At 36.8% G+C, this 26,363-nt stretch overlaps 1 protein-coding gene across 2 annotated transcripts in view; it reads left to right on the plus strand.

Annotated features, from left to right (window-relative positions):
- Positions 1 to 26,363, plus strand: part of GluProRS (Glutamyl-prolyl-tRNA synthetase) — a 91,260-nt gene that overhangs the window by 36,790 nt on the left and 28,107 nt on the right. Inside the window, exons 14-19 of one of the 2 annotated variants that reach the window (XM_089640848.1) lie at positions 4,046 to 4,126; positions 8,173 to 8,286; positions 9,433 to 9,657; positions 11,863 to 12,093; positions 15,133 to 15,372; positions 16,052 to 16,300. In XM_089640848.1, coding sequence (XP_089496974.1) covers positions 4,046 to 4,126; positions 8,173 to 8,286; positions 9,433 to 9,657; positions 11,863 to 12,093; positions 15,133 to 15,372; positions 16,052 to 16,300 — 1,140 coding nt within the window. The remainder of the gene's footprint in view (positions 1 to 4,045; positions 4,127 to 8,172; positions 8,287 to 9,432; positions 9,658 to 11,862; positions 12,094 to 15,132; positions 15,373 to 16,051; positions 16,301 to 26,363) is intronic. The other variant, XM_089640849.1, reaches the window with a different exon arrangement.

Genomic DNA, 26,363 nt, shown 5'->3' on the forward strand with positions numbered 1-26,363 from the left:
GTATTATGTAGTTGCGCATTGTTATAATAAGGTTTTTGATACTGTTTGTATGTGTTTTTTTATTTTTATTTTATTATACTGAAAACTAAACAAATTGCGTGTTTTCGAATGTATTTGTGATTTTTTCCAGCCGCCGGCTAAAGCAGTGATGTATTTATTTGCCGGCATATTTCAATTTGCGTGATATTTTGTTTTGTGTGTCGATTGTTTTTTGATTGTACAAATAGTTTTTTTTTGGGGAAGGGCCAACTCGTAATTATTGTAAATATTTCTTTAGAGAAGTTATAAAAAAAACTATCATCATCATCATCAATCAAATATACTAATTTCGGTTGTTAGTCTGTCTGTGGTTAGAAGATTGGTCGAGTTGTAATAAGACTTTCGACTAGCAATTCGACACAAATAATTTTCTTCTAATTAAGGCGATGCACTACGTCGTGTGATATTTTAAATTGAGTCGCTATCAATAACAACCCTTACGTAGATGGCGATAACGTTTAAATTCTCGCTTAACACCTTCCGCCTGTTTTGATTTATGCAAGAAAAAAATATGGCCAAAAAGTGCCTTTTATTTTATTTTGTGGATGTTCAGGCATAATTTTTTTTTTCCGATCATTTTATAAATAACTTAATTTACCACATTATACAATAAAATCATAACCGAAAATGGGTTCGTAAGTAGGAGATTTTGAACTTTAAAGCAGTTTTCATAGGCCTTGTACATTATTTTTTTCTGGGCTTATAAAAGACTTATCTAAAAAATACTCGATTATTTCAAAGGCCAAGATGTATTCTACTCGCAGTATTTAATTAAAGCATCTGAAACATTTCTAGGCGACCAAATTTTCATTATTACGTATGGCATCGCCTTCATTTGTTATGTTTTACAATTGGTACTTCTTCTCTCTAGCCTTCCCCTCCCTTCTACATTAGCCTCATAATATAGCACAAATGAGGATGCCATAATCTCACTAGCTTCCAGATGGTTGGGAGCAGTTGGGACTTTTGTGAGGTATTCTTATAAAAACATTCGGATTTGTGTAATTTTCAAAATTTAAACGCTACTTGTAATATAATATTCAAACAAAAAATTATTTTTATTCTATACAGGGTGTCCGGGGGTAAAGTGCACAAAATTAGGGAAGTGATTCTACAAGATGGTAGAAGTAAAAAAATTAAATAACTTTTTTCGAAATTCCTTTTTTTTCCATACTAAAATATTTTTCCATACAAGAATATTTATTTTCCCATAAAAACAATTCAACTTTTTTACCTAAAAACTACCTTAAAACATTGGAATTTCGAAAAAAATTATTCATCTTTTCTACTTCTAAAATCATGTAGAATCACCCCGCACTGTTAGTGCACTTTACTCCCGGACACTCTGTATTTGAAACGTGTTTCTTTTGTTTAAATTTCTTAGGGCAATCAACACAAGTAAAGACAGATTTCGTGATTTTTCATGAGACTGCGCTTTTCCCATTTTCAAGGAAGCTTTATTTGCTAGCTTAATATATCCCATAATTTTTCGCAGGTCTGAAATAATCTCGAAAAAAATTGTTATTAAATAAATATGTAAATATTTTTTCTTGATCTTTCCGCAGCAATTGTCCTTGTTGCGATGTGTTATGTACATAAACTTTCCGCTTCACAAATCCTACAATTATAATACACTGATTTTTCACAGGTTTGCACTAGCTATCAATCTATATAAATAATAATTTAAACGTTTATTTATTCAAAATCTTAAATCACCGAAAATTCTTTACCGATATCGCAGAGAATTTGAAAGTTTATTCTTATTAGCACTAGGAGAGTTTATACTGTGGTTTCAATGGTAGAAGATTTCGGGGACCCCCAAGAAATACTTAAGCCCTCGCACTCCCAACTTCTACCGATTTATAACAAGTTTCCCGTTAACTCTTTAAGTTTTTAAGTTCCAAAAAAAAAAAATTATTTTTGAAGATATTATCAATACATTTGTTATGCCGAAACGTTAATTAGATGAAATTCCGTCGATAGAAAAAAATCGTAAAGTAAGCTCCGAAAATTATTAAAAACACATTTTGTTCCGTTATTTAATATGTTATAGGCATGGAAAAATTCACAGTGTATCTTTAAATGAAACTAAAGCATTTGTCTAGAAATTTTTGCTTTATGTCGAGTTGTGTGTTATTAAATATTTTTACCATTTTCGCATAATTATTATCATTTTTTAATATTAGCGCACTCCCTCTAACATTCGTATTTACATATCTCCCTTTCAAACCATCTTTGAATGCTTACTACGGGGCCTTAACGCAATATCTCTGCACCGGAATGAGATACAGAGTCGAATTAAAGTCGATTTAAGGGGCCGTTCAAGTATTATGTAAGCACTATAGGGGGGCAGGGGGGTCTTTGCTTTGCTTATTTTTGATGACATGGGGGGGTGGGGGGGTCGAGATAGTGATTACGTCAGCACTGCTCAGCAGTAGTTATTTTTTTTTACACATTGGCAACCCACACATTGTCTATGTTTGTAAACCGAATACATATTCGGGTATTCCCACAAATAATTAATACGTTTAGGTACTCGCTTAGTTTAACAGAAAAATGCATATAGGTACCAATTTTTACGTAAGCATGGGAGGGGGGGGGGTAAGAGCTTTGCTTACTTTTAGTGACAAGGGGGAAGAGGGGGTAAATAATTGTAATAAATCTGCTTACGTAATACTTGAACGGCCCCTAATGTAGTTTTTTATTTTATTTTTTATTTTAAATAATAATATTTCACAAGTCAAAATATTTTACCAACAAATGTAGATATAATATGTCTCGACGCCATCTAGTGGGAAATTTAGCACTAACAAAGCCTTTCCTACTAAAATAGAGTTGGTTGTTTACAGGTGGAAAAAATATAATAAGCAGTAATTGTTGATTGAAGTACTAGTACATATTGAATTATTTGGCGGGTTGGAAATAAGCCGACGTGATTCAGTTGTCCAGAGCATCTGACCGGACATCAGAAGGCGCGGGTTCAATTCCCGTCGGCGGCATTTATTTTTACTCGGGTGATATTTTCAATTTGTATTGATATTGCAGGCGACTAATTGTTGCTTATAATATTTTTTTTATTTTAATTGTGGTATACAGTAGTGAATGGTGGGAGTAGTCGGCGATGCCCGAGAAAGACATTAGCAATAGCGAAGTATTTCGGGGTCTGCTAGTTATTAATAATAATAACAATATTAAAACATTCTGTACCGTGTGCTAAGGTGTATCTACTCAATTAGTTGAAGACAATTAGTTATTTTATTTTTGTGATCGGATCAAAAAATGATTTCCCTGAGGGCCTTTGTCATCTTTAGGGATGTTGTGTGGAGGATCTTCACCCGCAACAAATTTATGGAACTTCATTCGTACATATATATTAAGCTACGAAATGCGTCATCTTCCTCTGCTAAATATTCCATTTATTTTTATTTTGGAAATTTAATTAATGCATACATTTTCAAATGTTTTTTTTGTCAAATGAGTCGTCGACTTGCAAAACCCGCTCGGGAATTTTTTCCGTAAATCTTTTGATGTCACGAAAAACTGCTTGGAATAATTAGAATATAAAATGAATATACCTTTTATGCTAAATATCAACATAATTATACATTATTTTTTTGATGTTTAGCTAAAATTATTACACTTTTTGTGAATGTATCAGAACCAGCAGAAATTTCCAGAACCGATTTCGCAAGTCGACGACTGAAATGCAAACTTCTGCTGAATAATCACAAATAACTGATGCTGATTTTTTCACTATTTTCAATTATGCTGAGTATATTATGAAAATACGTTGAATTCATATTTTTTCTCAATCATTGCATCCGCAATCATAAAACTAGAATCTGTATGGTGTCTAGGTTATCTGTTACCTATTCAATAAAATTATATCTTATTTTCTACCATGTTTTATATTATGTCCAGTTTCTAACTATAATCTGTATGAAGTCTAAAAAATCTGTTTGAAATCTTTACACAATAATAGTAGTAAAAACGTTTTGTATTTTAGCAATCGAAGCAGACCACTTCGGCTGTAACTCCCAAAGGAAAGGCCGCCCCGGTTGCCACCAACATTGCAGAAGCTCCTAAGGTATTTTATCATTCTCTAATTTCATATAACGCCGGCTTACTGCCAGAAGTCATTGACTAACAAAATGTTGACTCTGAGATAAACGATAAAGATAATCAAAATAACGACTTTAAGATTTCAGCTACTAATGAAATAATAACAAAGTCACTATTGTTTTATTTTCACTCTACCGGTTTCGGAAGAACCCTTCCTTCGTCAGGAGAATATTAAAAACGTGAAAATAAAACAATAGTGGTCAAAAACAAATTTATGTGTTTTTATTGTAAATTATGATGAGCCACAAAGTGAATGCTTTTTACAATTACGTTGCATTTTTATTCATCTATTACAACTGCTTTATGTGGGAATTTAAAATTTAGTTTTAGTCATCTTAACTTTTTCGCCGCTACGCGCATCAATTCATGCGAAAATAATTCGTGCCCCCCACGCTACGCGCATCATATCATGCGTTTCACCTTAGCGGCTTGATACTACGTAAATACGCGACGAATTTAGCAGATAACTGAACCAAAAAATAGTTCAATCCTTTTTCTTACTGACATCTGGCGTTTGCTGGTTAAAATATAATAAATTGTTTACATAAAACATTGTGAAAGCGATGATTCGTTAAATCTTCATTCAGTCATTTGAATTTCGCGCCGCTGAATCGTTGTGTCATCCATAGTATTTCTTAGGTGATCTAATCTGCTTTGATGTACTTATGCGTCGATGTAAAATATTGACCGATTTCTATTTTGCGAATCTTTTTAAGTAATTTATTTTTCTGTGATACATTAGTTTGTTTGTGAACTTAAGTGACGTGACGTGTTTTAAAAATAGTTATTTTACTCAAGACTTTTTGATTGACTTTCGTTTGTTTGTGAACTTGTGACGTGACGTGTTTTAAAAATAGTTATTTTACTCAAGACTTTTTGATTGACTTTATTTTGTGATTTTATTTCTAAATTTTGTGGACAACCTAAATAGTAATATATCTGTCTATATTTATAGGCTTACCGTTTATATATCAAAATTGAACTCCCTTAAAAATGGCAAACCCCAGTCTTACGGAAGACGAAATTTATGAAACATTTTTAGACATGGACTCTGATTTAGAAATAAGTGAAGATGATCAAGATATACCAATTACTGAAGAAGTTAGTGACAGTGAAATAAACGCCCCCGGGACAAGCCAAGATCATGACTTTCGTACACCTAACTTAGACTATACCGTAAATGCAGACTGCTTTTCTTCTTGGACCTCTGGTCCATTTATTCCAATAGTTCATGAATTTGATGATTTTGTGTCAGGTTTTGATCCATCCACTTTATTTTCTGGTAATTCATCGGAAATTGACTTTTTTGAATATTTCTTGAACAAAGAAATAGTGACAAAAATGGTGATCGATGGCTTTTAAATCAATTACAAATAAAAATGTTAGTTTAGCAGATTTCCAATTAGCCGTAATACGACAATTGTTGCAAAAATATCATGAAATTTCCCGATCTGAGCCTCATTCTCGCTCTTCACACTATTTACCTCTGAGACTAACTGCTAAGGCATTAGCAAAACATATGCCCCACCCAATAAAGGGAAATAATTCTCAAAAACTTCACCGAGCCTGCCGAGTGTGCGCCATTTCTAAAAAAAGGAAAATGTTCCAGTATAAATGCCCATAGTGCGATGTGACATTGTGTGTGTGGCCATGTTTTAGAAACTACCATGAAAAACAAAACATATAAATATTTCTCCTCGTGTTAACTTTTTATTAAAACTTTATTTGTTAGTAGATATAATAATAAAAATAATTGTGTTTTGATGATATCGGCGCAGTGGTCCAAATCCCATCAGACCGGGTAATTAAATACTATAAACAATATAGCAGTGTGCATGCGATGGCGACAGTTCTTGTTGATTTTTTGTGATGGGTCACTGTTTATAATATTATATCTGTATCCTGCGGTTTATTGTTTATTTATGTGTTTCAACAAACTTCAAGAGCATTAATAAAGCTTTTAAGATAAGCAAATCATAAATCTGTCTAGAAATAAGAGATTTATAGCTGTTTCAAGTGGTAGGTTTTGATTTTCAAAGTGAGTACCGCGTACGAGTGTAATTTTCGGTACATTTGATCGCGGTGAAAAGGTTAATAGGAAATAAAAATTGCACTTAGTGACTTTTTGCAAACTTCTTGTAATATTTTTGCCGCGCAAGAAATCAACGAAATTATTTTGTGATTTTTAGTTATTATTTTTAGGTATATTTTAAGGTATTATTTTTAGGTATATTTTTTTGTGCATTTCCGCACGCTATCCCACTTTCGAAAGTCATCAAAGTCGTCATTTTCGTTAATGATTTTGTATCAACAATTATTAGTATTTTATGCACTTAGTTACTGTTAAGACGCTGAATTAGTAATTTATAAACAATGTTTTATTCGCCATAATGACTTATTTACTGTAAACAGGACAAGATAAAATAGGAAGATTGGGACTACTAACTCAGTTTTGACAAAAATGTCACATTATCACTTCTGGCAGTAAACCGACCAACACACTTATATTCGTGACTTCTGGCAGTAAACCTACCAACACACTAACATTCATGACTTCTGGCAGTAAACCGACCAACACACTGACATTCATGACTTCTAGCAGTAAACCGACCAATACACTGACATTCATGACTTCTGGCAGTAAACCGACCAACACACACTGACATTCATGACTTCTGGCAGTAAACAGACCAACACCAGAGGCGGTTCCTTGGTACGTGCATTTGTGCATTGCACTGCTTGTCTTCAATCTCCACATAACAAATTACAACGACATCTGTGCCCCAGTGATCGATGTAAGAAATTCGTAATTCCCGACAGGTCATTATTTGAGCTATCTTCTAGTAAAAAAATCCCGCGCAAAAGCAAGCGGTCGTGCATACCCCGATATGCACAAAACCAACTTTTACCATACTACTAAAACAGCGTCGGGCGGTATCGAGACAGCCCGAAGTAGCCGAAACGGTGACATGAGCGAGACAGATTACACTCTTAACGTCAAATTACGTGTTAGAGCAGTGCAGATACATAACCCATCCGTGCATTATCGAAGTGCTTTGACGGCGAGTGAATTTTGCATCACTTTGATCATGCGTAATCCAATGCGTTTGAAATGGATTCACTTAGAAATACTAATGTTCAATGTTAACGCAACAACATTAACACATTGGAACTCGTTCGCGGTGAAATCAAACGGTTTCGCTATATTTTCAACGATGAATTGAGTGTCCTTTATTTTCAAGATAATTTTGTATTATTTAATCAGTTATTTTACAAATATAACTTAGAAGATAGAATGAATTGCAGTAGGTGTTCCCATTCTTAATTTGCTCCACCTAAATTACAGACTAGGTACATTTTAAAAGTGAAATGCACTGCTGGTAATTACAGTCACGGGCCGCGTCTGACCAACACACACTGACATTCATGACTTTTGGCAGTAAACAGACCAACACACACTGACATTCATGACTTCTGGCAGTAAACAGACCAACACACTGACATTCGCGCATTTCTCTGAAATTGGATGACATAACAGCAGTAAATATACAAAATAATTGTCGGTCCTACCCGATCGACATTTGGCGAGGTTGGTAGAGCTGTTGACTCCAGTTCCTGGGTAGTATTGTTCAACCCTCAGTAATACCAATTTTGTTTTTTGAAAATATACAGGGTATCCGGGGGTAAAGTGCACTAACTTCAGGGGGTGATTCTACATGATTTTAGAAGTAGAAAAAATGTTTTTAGGTAAAAAAAGTCAAATTGTTTGTATGGGAAAATAAATATTCTTCTGTGGAAAAATATTTTAGTATGGGAAAAAAAAAGTTGGAAGTTCGAAAAAAGTTACTTTTCTTTTTTACTTCTACCATCATGTAGAATCACCTCCCGATGTTAATGTACTTTACCCCCGGACACCCTGTATATATTTTACTAGAAAAACTTATTTTATTACGGGTTGATTTTTTATTTTTTTATTTCTTGAATTTTTAACGAAACCTATTTTTTTTGTAGGCGGCAGGCACTGGCAGCGACATTGCCGAAATATTGAGGAAAATTGCTCAGCAAGGAGACAAGATACGCCTGCTGAAGGAACAGAAGGCCGATAAAGCAGCCATTACACCTGAGGTAATTTATTAACCACTTCGGTTTTAGATTTGGCCGTACTCATTCCAAAAATCATACCTTCGAATATTCTATGAGAGGAACATTAGTGAAATCTTCTGGTATTCGATAAAAGCTTAATCAAGCTAGTGACCAAACATAGTATTATTTTAATGTTAAACTAATGATTATAAGACAAGGTTTTTAGGCATAGCACAAAGGATAACAATTTATTATAAACAATAATTTGTTATCCTTTGTGCTTTGCATAAAAACCTTGTATTATAAACATTAGTTTATCATTAAAATAATAATATTACACCAATAAGTGAAGATACAATATGTCTCGACGCCATCTAGTGGGAGATTCAGCACTATCAAAGCCTTTCATATAAAAATATTTTTTTTTTTTTTTTTAGATGAAAAAATGTAATAAGCTATAATTGTTGAATGAAAAATAATAGTACATGTTGAATTTTTTAGCGGGTTTGGAATAGCAGATGTAGCTTAGTTGGTAGAGTAGCTGACCGGCATTCAGAAGGCTGCGGGTTCAATTCCCATCGGCACATTTATTTTTTCTCAGGAGATTTTTTCAATTTGTATGGGTGTTTCAGGCTAATAATTATTGCTTATAATCATTTGTAATTATTATTATATTAGCTGATTGGAGGAAGTTCAAATAAATTCATTTCAATTCATAAAAATCACCTACCCAAATTTGGGTAGCTATTGCTCGAGTTGTTAAATACTCTTATTGTGTGAGCAGTTTGTGGTGTAACTTTTAAACAACAAACTTATGAGACTTATTTAAATGACCCATGATGGTAGGGGGTCGAATATCTGAGTGTCAAGAATTCAAAATGGTGCTGATCCACAATTTGGTTCCTTAACAAAACGCAACATAAATAGAAAAAAAAAATTATTGGTTAGGTATTTTTTTACCATGTTCTGTTTTACTTCTTGTTCTGTTTTATCGGGTTACCCTAGATTTAGTGATCTTCATAGGTGATGGAGTTTGGAACATCCCAACCTAAGCCTCATTTCTCAGTGAACCTTATTTGAATTCGTCCATCTTCTTATTTGTATACTTGTCTAGTTTGAAAATATGTTCTTGGCTCTGTCTTTTCTTTCATTACTGTTTAGTCACTTTTAATAATGTAATTTATTCAGGTCCAAGCCCTGCTGGCTCTGAAGGCCGAGTACAAGAAGGTCTCCGGCAGCGACTGGACTGTCAACTCCTCGGCTCCCGCTGCGCCAGTGACAGCCGCTCCTGCTTCAGCTCCGGCAAGCACTGATAACACTGCAGATGCCATTCTGCTGAAGATTTCTGCCCAGGGAGAGAGGATCCGCCAACTGAAGGGGGAGAAGGCTGATAAGAAGACCATTGAACCAGAAGTATGTACCTACTCACTTTTGATTGATATGTTGTAGCACAGGGCGCTTGTCAGGAAGTTACTATCTTATGGGATCCATCCAACTCTGCATAGTTTTATTGCGTACTTTCTCAAGGGAAGAACAATTCAAACCGTAGTTAACAGCTCTTCTTCCTCTCCGCACCAAACCAATGCGGGGGTGCCACAAGGATCTGTGCTGTCGCCGACGCTGTTTTTGTTGCACATCAACGATCTCATTGAATGTGCACCAAGCTACGCTGATGACAGCATCGTTCACGAGAGTTATCTTTCACAAGCGGTTCACAGCTGATGTTGGCTTCACAAGAACAGGATATTTCTTTGTCTCGTTTTTGTGTAAATCGGCTCGTAGACAGATCAAGCTACCAGCATCTGTTTTTCCTCCTTCATATAATCCGGGGCTCTTCAGGACCCGCATTAATAAATCCCTTCCTTCAGCCTATACTTTAACCCGCCTCACAACGCAGCCCAACCGGGTATCGAAATAGTTCCTCTGCCTTTACACTTTAAAGACAGGGGTGCTCTTGTAAGGTGTCACATAAAATAATTTTAAAACATCTTGCCTTACATTCTCATTCAAACTCAAAGGCGCTGTGTTAGGTTATGTTCAGTGCCTTGGCTCCTTGGCAAGTCGGCACCAAGAGTGGACTGCTCCGATTGCTCCTGCACCGGACCGGCCATGTCAACAACTTTCATTCAAGTCCCAGTTGCAACGGTTCCTTTTTTATTTTGTGTTTTGTCTGTTTCATATTTTCATCGAGATATGATTAAATATTAAGCTTCTATAAGTAATCCCAACTCTGTCATGTGATACCAGGCTGAAGAGATAACACTCGTAGTCTAAGCTCAATTAAGAAAAGTTTTGCTGAATGATTCTGCCAGACTTTTTGCCATGAATGTAGAACAGATAATATACAGAAGAGAGAGGAGAGAAATAGAAGTTAGAAGAGACAAATCCACCCAACCCTGCATAGTTGGATTGCAGACTTTCTGAGGGGAAGAACAATTCAAACCGTGGTTGACGGCTCTTCTTCCTCACCGCACCAAATCAATGCGGGGGTGCCTCAAGGATCTGTGCTGTCTCCGACGCTGTTTTTATTGCACATCAACGATCTCGTTGAATGTGCACCAATTCACTGCTACGCTGATGACAGCACCGTTCACGAGGGTTATCTTTTTGACAGGCCCCCTTCCACCTATGATGTCCGAACAGCTCGGGAAGTTTTGAAGCAAAAAATTGACCACCACCTCGAGATGGTTCGTGCCTCGGGTAAGGCCAACTTGGTCAGTTTCAACGTCTCAAAAACCCAAGCGTGTCTGATTTCGGCAAAGAGGGAGATCAATGACTGTCTGGTGACTGTCAATTTGATGGGAGCACTCTCCCCAATAAAGACTCCATTGAAATGCTTGGAGTTACTATATCAGACCAGCTCAAGTATCGGGGATCCATAGAAGCCCGAGTAAATCAGGCCTCCAAAAAGTTGGGCGTCTTGTACAGGGCTAGGAGATTCTTCAACAGTGACCAGCTGCTGACCCTGTACAAGTCTCAAGTCCGCCCAACTATTGAATTTGGGAGCCACCTTTGGGCTGGTGCCCCAAAATACTTGATAAACCTGCTTGAATCTGTGCAAAGGAGAGCGATCCGTCTGATTGACAATCCGTTGTTAACAGACCGATTGCCTTCTCTAATGCATAGACGCAATGTAGGCATGCTGTGTCTGTTCTACAGGTATTTCAATGGAGCCTGCTCCAAAGAGCTAGCAGCATTGATTCCTGATGCACCGGTGCATGTGCGCGAAACTCGACGGACACGAACTGAACACCCGTTCACGGTTGACGTTGGCTTCATGAGAACGGGCCGTTTTTACGACTCGTTTTTGTGTAAGTCGGCTCGTATGTGGAACGAGCTACCGGCATTTGTTTTTCCTCCCTCCTATAATCCGAGCCTCTTCAAGGCCCGCATTAACAAATCCCTTCCTACAGCCCCTACCTTATTCCGCCTCACAACGCCGCCCAACGGGGTGGTGACATAGTTCCCCTGTCTGTACACTGCACAGGCAGGGACACTCTTGTGAGGTGTCACATAAAAAAAAAAAAACTAATCCTTACAGTAAAGATGAATTAAGTTACATATTACCTCTTTTTCTTTAGCGTATTCTTCTAAATCATCTGTTTATTTGAACACTAGGTCCAAACCCTCCTGGCATTGAAGGCCGAGTACAAGAAGGTATCTGGAACCGACTGGACTGTCAACTCCAAGCCCTCCGGTAACGCCCCATCAACCCCCGCAGTAGCCCCAACAGCTGCCCCGGCAAGCGGTGGTGATGCTGATTCTATTCTAGTGAAGATTGCCGCACAAGGGGAGAAGATCAGACAATTGAAGGGGGAGAAGGCCGATAAAAAGACCATTGAACCAGAGGTATGTTATTTCTCTCAAAAATAGTAAATGAAAGAGGAGATAAAATGGGTCATGTAAGTAAAAAGTGACTGGTCATTTGGTCAGTGCCAGATTTGCTTTAACTTTGGCCTGCAAGATTTCTGTGTTTCCTCCCTCCTACAACATGAGTCTTTACAACACCCATGTTCACTCCTTCCTCTCCTCACAACGACCCTCCACACACCATCCCCAAAGATGAGATAGGACCCGATGAAAATTATTTTCCTCAGGGTCTCCTGTGTGGTGTTAATTTAAAAATAAAAAAAACTTCTGGAAGGGGCCCATGCTCAGAGGTCCGCTTTTTCAATTATGATTTTTTATGTCAATATCACACCAAACTGTCAGCTGCTCCCTGCTAACCAGAGCCAGTGAGACTATGGCGTACTCATTTAGTTGGAAGATGCTCTCAGTATCACCCTAGTGCAATTCAAAATTAAAACGTTCCTTGAAATGGCTTTAGCCGTGTTTGGTGACCAGATCTGAATAGCCAGGTACTTTCCCATCTTCCTTTTCCTCATCTTCTTCCTCTCTCCACTACCTTCACCCTGACAACATACCTGAATTGGGGATGCCATAGTCTCATTGGCTTCAGACGGTTGTGAGCAGTTGGTACTCTTGTGCACGACCCTATGATACTATCTTTGTAATAACTTGTTTTTGAAAAATAATATTTTGACTAAGTTGGATCTTATGATGAGATTGATACGTTTTGATGAGATTGATGCGTTTATATATTGTATCTATAATATAAAAAAATTAGAAAATTTACTACATTTTCCAGCTAAATAAGTGTTCTTCGTAATAAAAATAAGTCATATCCACTCAAGCAATTTATTACATATTATGGCAAGTTTGCAAAAACGTTTTGAGTGATCGGTTGTCTCAATATGCCAAATTTATAGAACCTTAAAATAATGGATAAACGGCGAAATCTAGGTGGAATCATTAGCTTTAAAACGCAGTAAGCAGTTCATATGTTTCCAAATTAAGGCGATGCCAAACGTAGTAATGCAAAATCATGTGTTTTTGGTTTGAAAATTTGGTCGCCTAGAAATGTTTCAGATGCTTTAATTTGTAGCGTCGAGAAAAATCTAAATTATCGGCCGTGTAGTATAAATATGCCCAACGCAGCGAGTCAGTCAGTCATTCATCAACCTGCCGCCAATGATGTACTAATCTCACGAGTGACGGTGCGCCCCCGCGCCCCCCGCGAAGGACAACATATACCCGGCTTTGCCCGTACTACCATGGACTCTATCGGGACATCATCTTAGCGCCTTGTCCAGATCGCCGTTCCTGGCAAGCGCTGCTCGGATTACAAGCGCCCTGGTTCCAGTGTCTCTGACCAGCGCTTCTTCCACGCTACCATGACCACCACGAGGACACGCTGCATCCTCACTGGTCACGCCGTTCCCGTTCAACCGCCTACAAGGTCCGCCGCACCTTCGGCCGTCTCGTCAGCACTGGAGTGCCTGAAGACCTACGTTCTTCGCCAGTGCCTGACCTCCATCGAGTCCCGGTCACTAGCGCCCGGAGTCGACTCACTGACCCGCGCCTGACCACCACAACACCGCAGCGACCGGAATATTCTACAACATCTGTCCTACATCATCTCCTCGTCTCGGCAACTGCCTCAATAAACACTGTGACCTTCACAACTTTCTTTTATTTCGTGCCTCTCACCTGATCCCCAAAAATTAAATACTGCAAATAGAATACATTTTGGCCTTTGAAAAAATCGAGTATTTTTTAGATAAGTCTTTTTATAAGCCCAGAAATAAATAATGTATAAGGCCTATGAAAACTGCTTTAAAGTTAAAAATCTACTTACGAACCCATTTTCGGTTATGACTTTATTGTATAATGTGGCAAATTAAGTTATTTATAAAATGATCGAAAAAAAATTAAATATTTATGCCTGAACATCCACAAAATAAAATAAAAGGCACTTTTTGGCCATGTTTTTTTTTTGCATAAATCAAAACAGGCGGATTTTGTTAAGCTGGAATTTAAACCTTATCGCCTTCTACGTAAGGGTTGTTATTGATAGCGGCTCAATTTAAAATATTACAGGATGTAGTGCATCGCCTTAATATTTTGAAGAATTATATTAATTAAATTACAACCAATCACTCGAGGCGATATGAGGCTTTCCTGTAAATAAATATAGTGCTAGGACTTTTGAATATCAGAATTAAGGTATTGTACGCAGAGTTTGCTATGCGCTTTTTCACAGATACATAAAGTAAATATGTTTGCAAGTGACGAAACGACGTGCTATAATAATATTAAGATACATCATTTCCTTTCCAAGCGAATGAAATATATTTTTCTATGTTAGGAGCATTTTTAATGTTCGAAATACTATATAAAATCGCAGCAAGCGCCGTGAGCTACTGGCATTACCGGAAAAGATACCCTGGTACGCAACAGTACAACAGTGCGCCCTACTGTTGAATATGGCAGCCATCTCTGGTCCGGAGCCCCTAAATATCTGAAAAAAACCCTTGACTCTGTGCAAAAACGGGCGGTCCGTTTGATAGATTCCCCAATCTTAACAAACGGACTGCAATCTTTAGAGCACAGGCGTCAGGTAGGTATGCTGTCCTTGTTCTATCGGTATTACAATGGAAGATGCTCTGAGGAACTAGCGTCATTGATTCCTTCGGCACCGGTGCGTAGTCGGGATACACGCCAAACGCGCGCCCAACATTTGTACACGGTTGACATTTGTCACATGAGAACGGGTCGCTTCTACGATTCATTCTTAAGTTCAACAGCTCGGCTGTGGAACGAATTGCCGGCCTCTGTGTTTCCTCCCTCCTACAACATGGGACTCTTCAAGACCCATGTTCACTCCTTCCTCTCCACAAAAAGACCCTCCACACAGCATCCCCAAAGATGACATAGGCCCTGAGGGAAATTATTTTCTTTAGGGCCTCCTGTGTGGAGTTAATATAAAAAAAATAAAAAAACAATTCTGTGGATATTCTTGTAATCATCTATTTATTTGAACACTAGGTCCAAACTCTCCTGGCACTGAAGGCCGAGTACAAAAAGGCATCTGGAACCGACTGGACTGTCAACTCCAAGCCCTCGGGTAACGCAGTCGCCCCAATTACCCCCACTGTAGCCCCAACAGCTGCCCCAGCAAGCGGTGGTAATGCTGCAGATTCTATTCTGGAGAAGATTGCAGTACAAGGAGACAGGATCAGGCAACTGAAAGGGGAGAAGGCCGATAAGAAAACTATTGAACCAGAAGTAAGAACTAGTTCTCCCTTGAACAGTTATTTTAACACTTGTGAATGGACAGAAACTCACTGAGGGAACTGGTAGAACTACTAGTCAACGTACTAGAAACGTTGGCTAAAGAAGGAGTTAGCGCAACACGGCATAACACCCCAAAAACAAATAACACAAATACTTTTTGCCGTGAAAATCTTAAATCATGGTTAGATTTGTTTTAAACCATTTTGATAAAATTTCCATACCCCGCAAACTTCTTAATACGCACAAATGATTATTTAATTAACACTTTGTTACTACTATAAATAACTATTTACGTCGGGGGAGATGGTCAAAAAAAAATAATGGCGTCAACTGTTATGACACCATTTTGGATCTTGTTAGTATGATATGACGTTTTCCAAAAAGTGCATCAAAGTGTAATTTCTTTTCAGTGAATGTTCAACGTGTTTCATGTTTTTTAATCTAAATACGCACAAATTATTTAAACAACCCAAACTAAGAACCTAGTAACCTATTTTAAGAATATTCTTCCATCTCCCCGACGTAAATAGTAGTTTCTTGTACTAATTAAGTTGAAACGAAATGTTATTCAATAATTTGGACGTATTTAGAAGTAAATGGACAAGGGATATTTTACCACCATTTCTATTAATTACTACAAACTAATACAAACCCAAACCTTGGCTTTCAGGTGAAGGTTCTGCTGTCTCTCAAAGCAGAGTACAAGAAAGCAACTGGAACAGAGTGGACTCCTGCGGCGACCGCCAAGGCTACTCCTGCTGCAGCACCAGCTCCGGCTCCGACAGCTTCTCCGGCTGCTGCTAAACCCTCGGTCGGCGGTAGTGCAGGAGACCAGGTCTTGGAGAAGATCGCCAAGCAGGGAGATCGCATTAGACAGCTGAAGGGGGAGAAAGCAGATAAGAAGACAATCGATCCAGAGGTTTGTTTTTGCATACAAGTCAGTACTGAACATAGTACTGACATAGTTAATAATAATCTTAAATAATCTTAATAATCTTACCTCGCTCCTTCCATATTCAACATTTTCTTAAAAGAAACACAACATGGTCATGCCGGTGGGGAGAGCAGGCTTGCTGTTGAACAGAATCAATTCGGATATCGACATGTTTAGCATCAATGAAGCTTCCTTTAAAAGACAAGCTCTATTATTACTGGTATAGTTGATATACACACTGTTAATATTAATCTAAGAATTCTTATTACAAAAATATTTTAAAAACGCATTGAAATAACAATTTTGTAATTTTTTGAAATGAATAAACAAAATTGAATTAAAAAAATATATATATAACTCAAACCAACAGAAAATATATATATATATATATATATATATCCCGCTACATTTGTTGCGTCCGACCCCTAAAAACTCCATAGCATTGCAGCGTCCACCGACTTACAGCGTCCGATATACGGACGCTACAATATTTTGACGTCAAAATTGGCCAGAACGATGCTTACCCCATGTAGAATCGTATGGCAAAAATTTTTGTGGAAGCAAAAAATCTCTCAGGATGTCTGGAAACGAATATTGAACGTTTGACATTTTGCCGACAGGTTTGCTACACGATGTATATATTGAGCAGTGTATGTTTTTATTCATTTCTACAATCTTGCCGCGTCCACGAAGTAATATGATTTTCGATACATTACGACGATCGTGCTGCGTCTACGCATTACGTCGATAGTATTGCGTCCTCGAGACCGATTACGAGTAGATATTATTTTATATCCATATCGACGGTCGTACTGCATCCACACATTACGTCGATAGTATTGCGTCCCCATAGTCCTTCGCGAGTAGATATTATTTTGAATACATTACGACGATCGTACTGCGTCTACGCATTAGGTCGATAGTATTGCGTCCTCGAGACCGATTACGAGTAGATATTATTTAATATACATAACGACGGTCGTGCTGCATCCACGCATTACTTTGATAGTATTGCGTCCCCATGGCCGATCACGCCGAAATATTATTTTGAATACATGATGACGGTTTTACTTCGTCCACGCATTACTTCGATAGTACTGCGTCCCCGTGGCCATTCACGAGTGCATTGTTATGTATTATTTGAGCGTTTAGTTGAGTAAATCATCAGATTTGGCAACATTGGGTTAATTTACAACGATGCCGCTTGACACTAAGAACTAAAAAGCATCCTGCGTGGTTTTTAATGCATAACGACGATCGTGCTGCGTCCACGCATTACATCGATAGTACTGCGTCCCCGTGGCCATTCACGAGTACATTGTTATAAATTATTTGAGCGTTTGGTTGAGTAAATCATCAGATTTGGCAACGCTGGGTTAATTTACAACGATGCCGCTTGACACTAAGAACTAAGAAGCATCCTGCGTGGTTTTTAATGCATAACGACGATCGTGCTGCGTCCACGCATTACATCGATAGTACTGCGTCCCCGTGACCATTCATGAGTACATTGTTATAAATTATTTGAGCGTTTGGTTGAGTAAATCATCAGATTTGGCAACGTTGGGTTAATTTACAACAATGCCGCTTGACACTAAGAACTAAGAAGCATCCTGTGTGGTTTTTAATGCATAACGACGATCGTGATGCGTTTACGCATTACGTTGGTAGTATTACGTCCGTTCACGAATAGATATTTATAATACATATCGATGGTAGTGCTGTATCCACGCATTACATCGATAGTATTGTGTACCCGTGGCCGATTTAGAGTAGGTATTATTTTTAATTATTGAAGACAATTTTAGCGAAACTCAATCGAACAACTGAAACAGAAAAATCTGGAAAAGGCACTGTGACATTTGGGACTCGAACCCAGGACCTTTGGTTTTCCGGGCCGTGACTCTACCAACTGAGATAGTGTGTCCCTATCCGATTCGGTCATATTTTTTTTTTTTTTTTGTATTAGGCAATTCACCCTAAAGAGAGTGCTATGTGCCGTTAAAGTTAAGGGAGATGGTTTTAATTTTATGGGAAATCTATACTGGAATAGGAAATCTCAAATATTGAAGTCATTCAAGTCTATGAACTTGTATAGAACTGAGAAAATGCTAGAATTGTTAAGAGAAAGTAAATAAGGAATACTAAGGGGAGATTGGTGGGTGATTTTTATAAGTAAACGATAAATGCCTTTGAAGGATGAATGATTTTTACAATTAAAGAAAACGTGATCAAGAGTCTCATTTTCCATGCCGCACTGGCATAGTGGACTATCTAGGACCCGGATTTTAAACAAATGGGATGCAATGGAGCAATGACCAATTCTCATTCTCGAGATACAGGATATAAATCTTTTGGATTTTTTCTTGCCGTGGAACCAAGGTTTACTTGGAATATGATTTTGTATTCCAGCATAAAAAGCACCAGTTCGGGTTTTCGTATTAGTCCAATTTTCTTCCCAGGAGCGGATCATGTTGGATTTAAGAATTGGGATGACGTCAGAGATAGGAATTCTAAAATCTAAAGGATTAGAGCCAGAAATTGTTCCAAGTTTAGCTAGAGAATCGGCTTTCTCGTTACCCTCAATTCCTAAATGGCCAGGGACCCAAACCAATATTGTCTCGAAATTTAATTCATTTAAAGATTTAAGGGTGTTTCTGATATTATAAATAATATAGTCTTCTGGTTTATGGATATTTGAGGAAATTTTCAACACTGCGCTTAGTGAGTCAGTGCACAGTAAGGCTCGTCGAATATTGAAAAGCTGGATTTGGCTCAAAGCTTGTTCAATTGCGAAGCATTCTGCAGTAAATATGGAAATTTCTTTAGGCAATTTATAAGACAAATCTAAATCGAATTCGGGAATGTGTACCGCAGCTCCACAATCTTTGTTATCAGACTTAGAACCATCTGTGTAAATGAGAGAAAATTCTGGAAACTTAGAAGATGTAATGTTTTTAAATTTTTCCTCAACATTTTGATTAGATGAGGTTAAAATATCAGTTCGGAAGTCTGAAGTTATAACGTTGGGGATATAATTGATAGAATCAAATGGGATGGTGAAAATAGGAAGGATAGGATCTTTTTGTAGATTTTGGAGGGAAGAAGACAGAAATTTGAATGAAAGAAAACTTTTTAGAAGGAGAGGAAGTCGATTTTTATCTGTCGATCTTTTTTCGTTATTTAAGTTATTGAACAAATAATCAAGGCTTTGTTCTAAAGGGTGACGCGATATAGAAAAAGATTTAAAAATATATTTATCAGCTAGGAATTGTCTCCTTAAAATTAAGGGGGGATCAACACATTCTACCTGGAGAGAATTAATTGGAGAAGATTTCATCGCTCCAATAATTATTCTGAGCGCTTTGGACTGAATTCTTTCAAGTTTTTTGTCCAAATATTTAGGAAGAGGATCAAAAAGAAATGTTCCATAATCCAAATGGCTTCGCACTAGAGCACCATACATTAATTTAAGAGTAGTAGGATGAGATCCCCACCACACTCTGGAAACAGCTCGCATAATATTTAGCCCCTTTTCACACTTAGCCGAAATGTTCTGAATATGCGGGAGCCAGGAAAGTTTATGGTCCAAAAGTAGTCCAAGAAATTTAATTTGCTTAACGATTTGAAGAGGGACATTATCAAAGCAGACAGAAAAGGGGGGTATTTTTCTTTTGCGCGTAAAAGCCACTACTTTGGTTTTAGACGTAGCTAAATTCATCCCATTTGTCAACAACCAAACTTTAATATTATGTAAAGCCAAATTCAATTCCTTCGCAGCGCGCGTTAGATTTTTGTGTGATAAATATATAAGGAAATCATCAGCAAAATAAAGTCGCTTGATAGATGAAGGAATTACACTGTCTAAATCACTTATATATATATTAAATAATAATGGACTGATTACGGACCCCTGAGGTAACCCCTTCCATAGTTTGCGATTTATAGTTTTTGAGGAAAAGTGGATAATAATGGATCTGTCTGTTAGTAAATTAATAATAAATTGAACTAGTTTTAAGGGAATTTTTATTTTAATTAATTTTTCTTTCAAAATGTTAATTAATACATCGTCGTAAGCTGACGAAAGATCAAGAAATGTGGCCAGAGTGCAAGAATTAAGGGCCTGAGATATACGGATGTCTGTTGTTAACACACTTAAATTATCTATGGTTGATTTCTTTTTCCGGAAGCCATATTGATTAGGAGAGATAATTCTGTGATTTTCAACAAACCATTCCAATCTGTTCTTTATCAAGTGTTCTGCTACTTTCATTAAACATGACGAAAGAGCAATAGGACGATAGGATGAGATTTCAGATGGATTTTTGCCAGGTTTTAAAATCGGAAGGATTTTTTGAACTTTCCAGACTTCAGGAATAAATCCCGTTTCGAACATGTAATTAATTAGGGATAAAAAATATTCAACCGACATGTCTGAGAATGCTTTAATGAAACTATATAAGATTCCATCAGGGCCAGGAGAAGAGTCTGGAAGGGAATTGATTACTCGATTTAATTCACTTATTGAGAAAGGAGAGTCCAGCCAGCTAGAGTGAGATGGATAAGAAATAAAGGAAGGCATTTCCTCACATCTGGCAACTGACGGAGGAGCTATCTTATCAGCAAAACCTATAATAATTTCTTCTGGAATATGTTTAGAACGCTGCGGAGTATATGACGAACCGAATTTTTTTAAATTGGACCATACGGATGACTGGGGAGATTCAGGAGACAAGCGTTCACAGAATTTTCGCCATCCAGACCGCTTTTTGTTTTTCAAAACGCGTTTCGCTTCTGCCTGGGCGCGTTTCACAGAAAGGTAATTTTCGAAAGACATACATTTACGGAAAATGGAAATTGCTTCTCTTCTGGATTTAACGACACTAGTGCATTCTTCATCCCACCATGGAGTGGAATGTTTTATCTTAATGTTAACATTACGTTTTTTAAGTGTTTTTTCTGCAGCTTTTATTATCATGTTAGGAAATAATTCACATTGTAAACTAGTGTTGACAAGGGAAGACTTAGATGCTTGAACAATGGAGTCTAATTCTGAAGAAAAATTTCTCCAATTCGCGTCTTTCGTTTTAAATTTAAAACTATTGTTTATCGAAAAGGAATGCGTGGAAGATATATGGTGGAAGGTAATTATTATAGGAAAATGGTCACTGGAAAGGGGATCTTTAAGGATGTTCCAAGAACATATGGGAATCACCGAAGATGAGCAAAGAGATAAATCGACTGCACTTTTCCGATGTTGAGGGGCAGTGAAACGAGTTGGAGATCCATCATTTAGTATACATAAATTATAGGTATCCATAAAATCTAATAGATTATGGCCAGAACGGTTTGTTAACTCACTGCCCCAAGAAGGAGAATGAGCATTGAAGTCCCCAAGTATCATATACGGGGGACGAATCTGGGATATAAATGTTGACCATTCGTTTTCAACAAAAATTGTAGAGGGAGGGATATATATTGATAGTAATGTAATATCAGATATAACAGCAGCTACTATCTGAAAATTATTGGAGAGAGTGTGGAAAATAATTTGTTTAAAAGGGATAGAATTATGTATAATAAGAGCAGTGCCACCTTTGCCATCCAGTCTATCATGTCTTAGACAATGATATCCAGGAATATTAAATTGGTATGAGGGTTTTAACCACGTTTCGGAGATGGCAGCAACTGAAATATTATGTTCATCAAGTAACTGTACAAGATCAATTTTATTGGCGAATAGACTTCTACTATTCCATTGAAGTATTTTGCTCATTTGCGGATACATCGGGAAGGCTAGAGAGTAAAGATTTCATATAATCGGCAGCGTTGGACGGTACTTTATTGTTATTTGAAAGGATCGTAATTAATAGGGTAATTAAAGTTTGAATAAAAGAAGAATTTTCAATCGTGACTTTAGGGAAGGTATCGGAAGTGGAACAGTTTTTTAAGGCAGTCCCATTGGGAGCCTGGGATTTATTATTCCCATTCGGGTTAAGTAAAAGTTCATTATGTAGTTTTTTATCGAAAGAAGGAATAAATTTTGGATTAGATTTTATCGGTTTGAAAATTGTTTCTTTGTGGGAAGATGATAGAGGGGATTTAGGGGAAGAAAAATGAAAGAGAGAAGCGTTAGACGTTATCTCTGCAAAAGATTTTTTTGTAGGAGCGAATAATTTAGAGGCCTGAAAGTAGGAAATATTGTCTGCAGCCATTGACTGTTTGATATTTCTCTGTCTAGATAACTCTGGACAGGCCACACTAACAGCAGTATGGTTGCCCTTACAATTAATACAAATAGGGTTATTCGTTGTATTTTGACACTGTTCAAAGGGATGATCTTCTCCGCAATGGAAGCAACGAGGAGGGGAACGACAAATAGGTTTTGAATGGCCAAAACGGCAACAGTTGAAACATTGGATAGTCGGGAATCTGTATATTTCAACGGGAAGAGCGTTATAATAAATAAATACACGGGATGGTAATGTTTGACCTTCGAAAGTAATAACAACGGATTGGGAAGGTTTCCATATAGTGGTGCCGGTGGAAGTATCCTTGAAATTCAAACGACGTGCTTTTAAAACTTTTGGAGTTAATTGAGAGTCATTAAGAGCATCTACTATTTCTGTTTCTGATAGATCGGTTGGGATACCTCTTACTCTGCCCATTCTGGTTAAATTGAATGTAGGTATGAAAGATTTAAATTTATTATTTGAAAGAGAACCTATTTTTTTAACAAAATCATTAGCTAATGTGGCTGATTTAAATTCTATGGATAGTTTCTATCGACCTTCCGGTTTTATTGATCCATTTATAATACCGAGGTTATTGAGTTTTGAGCTAAAAATAAATTTACCAAAATCCAGGGGATGAATTAGTTTCCCCTGTTCAGTCCTTTGGACATTGACAATAAATGGAGCTGAAGATGAAATAGAATACATAAGCTCAATGGCTTTTGCTTCTGGATGAATTGTATCATTATAACTTCCATGAGAGATTGGGGCTTCGTTAGATTGTGAAAGAGATTTTATTTTAGGAGGTACATTAATACAAAGCGGAGGACGTCGTTTTCGTGAAGGAAGGGTTACAGAAGTCTGGGTATCATCAGTATCGTAGTCGTCTACAATATTAGAAATGGGCTCAGGGTCCGGAGGTCGATTTTCATCTTCCTCCATTTCAACAAATTAAAAAAAAAATTAAACAATTATTATTTTAGAAATAATAAATGATAGAAATAATACACGCAACTTCGTCGCAAACCAATAACACAAACAAAAATAATGAATACGAAAAGGTAACAATAAATAAATCTTATCTGTACGCCGCGCCGCCGTCAAAGTAAGCCGTCAAACACAGAGCACTGGTAAACACGACTGCACACTACCGAGGTTCGGTGACTAATCTCTCGGTCATATTTACTGTAATTATATTTCGACTGAGAATTACCAACAGAGTGGAAGATACTCCCAGAATTGTCCTGGTGTAAGACCAACATTCAGAATTGAAACGTTGCTCCAAGTGGCTTTGGCCGTGTTTAGTGACTAGATCTTAATAGCCAGGTACTTCCCCACCTTTCTCCTCCCCATCTCTTCCCCTTCCCCACTTACCTACAGCCTCACAATATACCCCAATTGGGGATGCCATAGTCTCACTGGCTCCAGACGGGAGCAGTTGGGACTCTTGTGAGGTATTCAATATAAAAATAAAAATAAAACATAGTCTTAATTTTCTTAGCGCATATTTTTATTGGCTGCATCTTTATGTAGGATTCAACTCGAACTAAATGCTATCTAGATAGTGTCTTGGATAAATTTATCCATTTTTATTTAATATGCGACACCTATTGACTGTATTGAAGTCTAGGATGATTATTATTTTATATTATATCTCTACCCTATGTTTTCAAAACTCGTATGAGCGGAGTTTACACAAGCACACTATTTTACATTGAAATCATTATCGAACGAAGAACGAAACAATGTTGTTTTTTTAAAAAGTAAGTGTAGTTTTAGAAAAAGTGTTTTTTTTTGGTAGCGAAACCCGGTCGGCACAAAGTATAAAAAATAAAAGTGGTGTTTACAAAGTTATATTTTTATTTTAAATTAAATATTGTTGATAAAATATTAAACAAATAATTTATAAGTTCCCGAATATTATCTGAATATAAAATAAATCTTATAGAATAAAATAAATACCTCTAGATATATTTACAAAGTTATATTTTTATTTTAAATTAAATATTGTTGATAAAATATTAAACAAATAATTTATAAGTTCCCGAATATTATCTGAATATAAAATAAATCTTATAGAATAAAATAAAAACCTCTAGATATCAATTGAAATCGAGCAAGAATATCGTAACACAAATTGTGAGGATTATTATTAATATATTTATAGAATTATAACTATATATTTTATCACACCTTCATAAATGCAATGAAAACTTTAACTTAAATGAAATCAACAAAAAATCTAAATATAGAAGAATACTTATGTGAAACATACAGCGAATGCACTAAAATCTAGAACAATATAATAAATCTACTAACAATCTTGCACTTAAACATAAGGAGTATAATTTGAAATATGGACGAACTTCTGGTATACCTATGTTACCTATGTATTTAACATTATGTCCACAACCATATATTATAATACTATCCGAGGCACACTCACATGCAAAACATAAAAATATACCAAGTTTTCCAAACTACAAACAATATGTCACAAATTATCACAAAAATAAAAGTAGTGGAATTGTAGACTATGCTAAAGAAAAATTTACTGATATCAATGTTAACGAAATACCAATATGTAACGCAAACTGTTTGTCAATTAATGAATCTAAATAATAAGCCATTTAATATAATCGAATACATAGCTCCAATATACCCTTATAGTCCAGTCAAGGAAGGAGGTGTAGAGTGCGTAAGTAGGTAGTGATTCCTTCAGAAACTTGATCAGGGTGCTTAGGGTGTGAACATCTTGGAATAATTATCGATAATAACATCAAATGGAAAAGTCAAATAAACTCCACAGTAGACAGAATGAGAAAACTGATCTTTATATTTTTTAGACTTAGAAATACTGTATCATTAAAAATACTTAAAGGTATTTATTTTGCACTTGCACATTCTACACTACTACAATATGAAATCGTGGCTTGCGGGGGGGGGGTGCATATAAATCATGCCTACTTCCACTTGTGACAATTCAAAAAATATTAATAAAAATAATCTTTGAAAAGCCATATAACTATCCAACAATAAATGTTTTCCAAGGTTTCCCGGTTTCCCCTCTCACAAAAATTTATGACAAAAATACTCGTACATTAAGTACTTCAATTACATAAAGATGGATTGCAACAATAACATTTGGCTGTCATCAGTTGTTTTGTTTTGCTCTATCTAAAATTCATTTTTTACCATTCTTTTTTGTTTTCTGGCAAAAAAAAAGTGTAGTGTGTTGTGCCTTGAGGTTTCTTCTCCCTCCTGATCTTCCAGGAGTCACTTTTCGCTGCTGATTTCCAGATATTTATAACCTTTTTTTACTTCTGTCATTTTCCATACTATTATTGTAGTTGTTTACTGTTGTGAATAATGGAGGAAGATTTCCCTCCTGGACCCCCTACAAAGCCCCCAGATCCCTCTCCAGACCCCCCAGACGGGGAAAATGGAGAAATTTCTGACAGTGATTCTGTCATTTTGACTTCTACCAAAAAAAGGAAATTTACTCCTTCTTCCCCAATAAAACTTGACTCTCCTTCGACTTCACAATCCCCACCAGCACTTTCTCAACTTCCTCCAACAAACTTTTATTCTCCTCATTCCCGTGGCCCATTCATAGTATACGCCCAAAAAACTGAGCAAGGAAAAACCATCCACCCTCTTGAATTTGGCAAATTCCTATCAAATAGCAAGAACCTTTCAATCAAGCCTGGAGGTGTAAAAGCCGAGGGTCGCTTCCGAATCTCCGTCGAATTCCTCTCAGGGTCAGCTGCCAACAGTTTCATCAAAAATATCTTCATTTCATCTAATTCAAAGTT

This window comes from Hesperophylax consimilis, chromosome 16 (genome assembly GCF_061612785.1).
Source record: "Hesperophylax consimilis isolate HC1 chromosome 16, BYU_Hcon_1.0, whole genome shotgun sequence".
NCBI classification, from domain to species: Eukaryota; Metazoa; Arthropoda; class Insecta; order Trichoptera; family Limnephilidae; genus Hesperophylax; species Hesperophylax consimilis.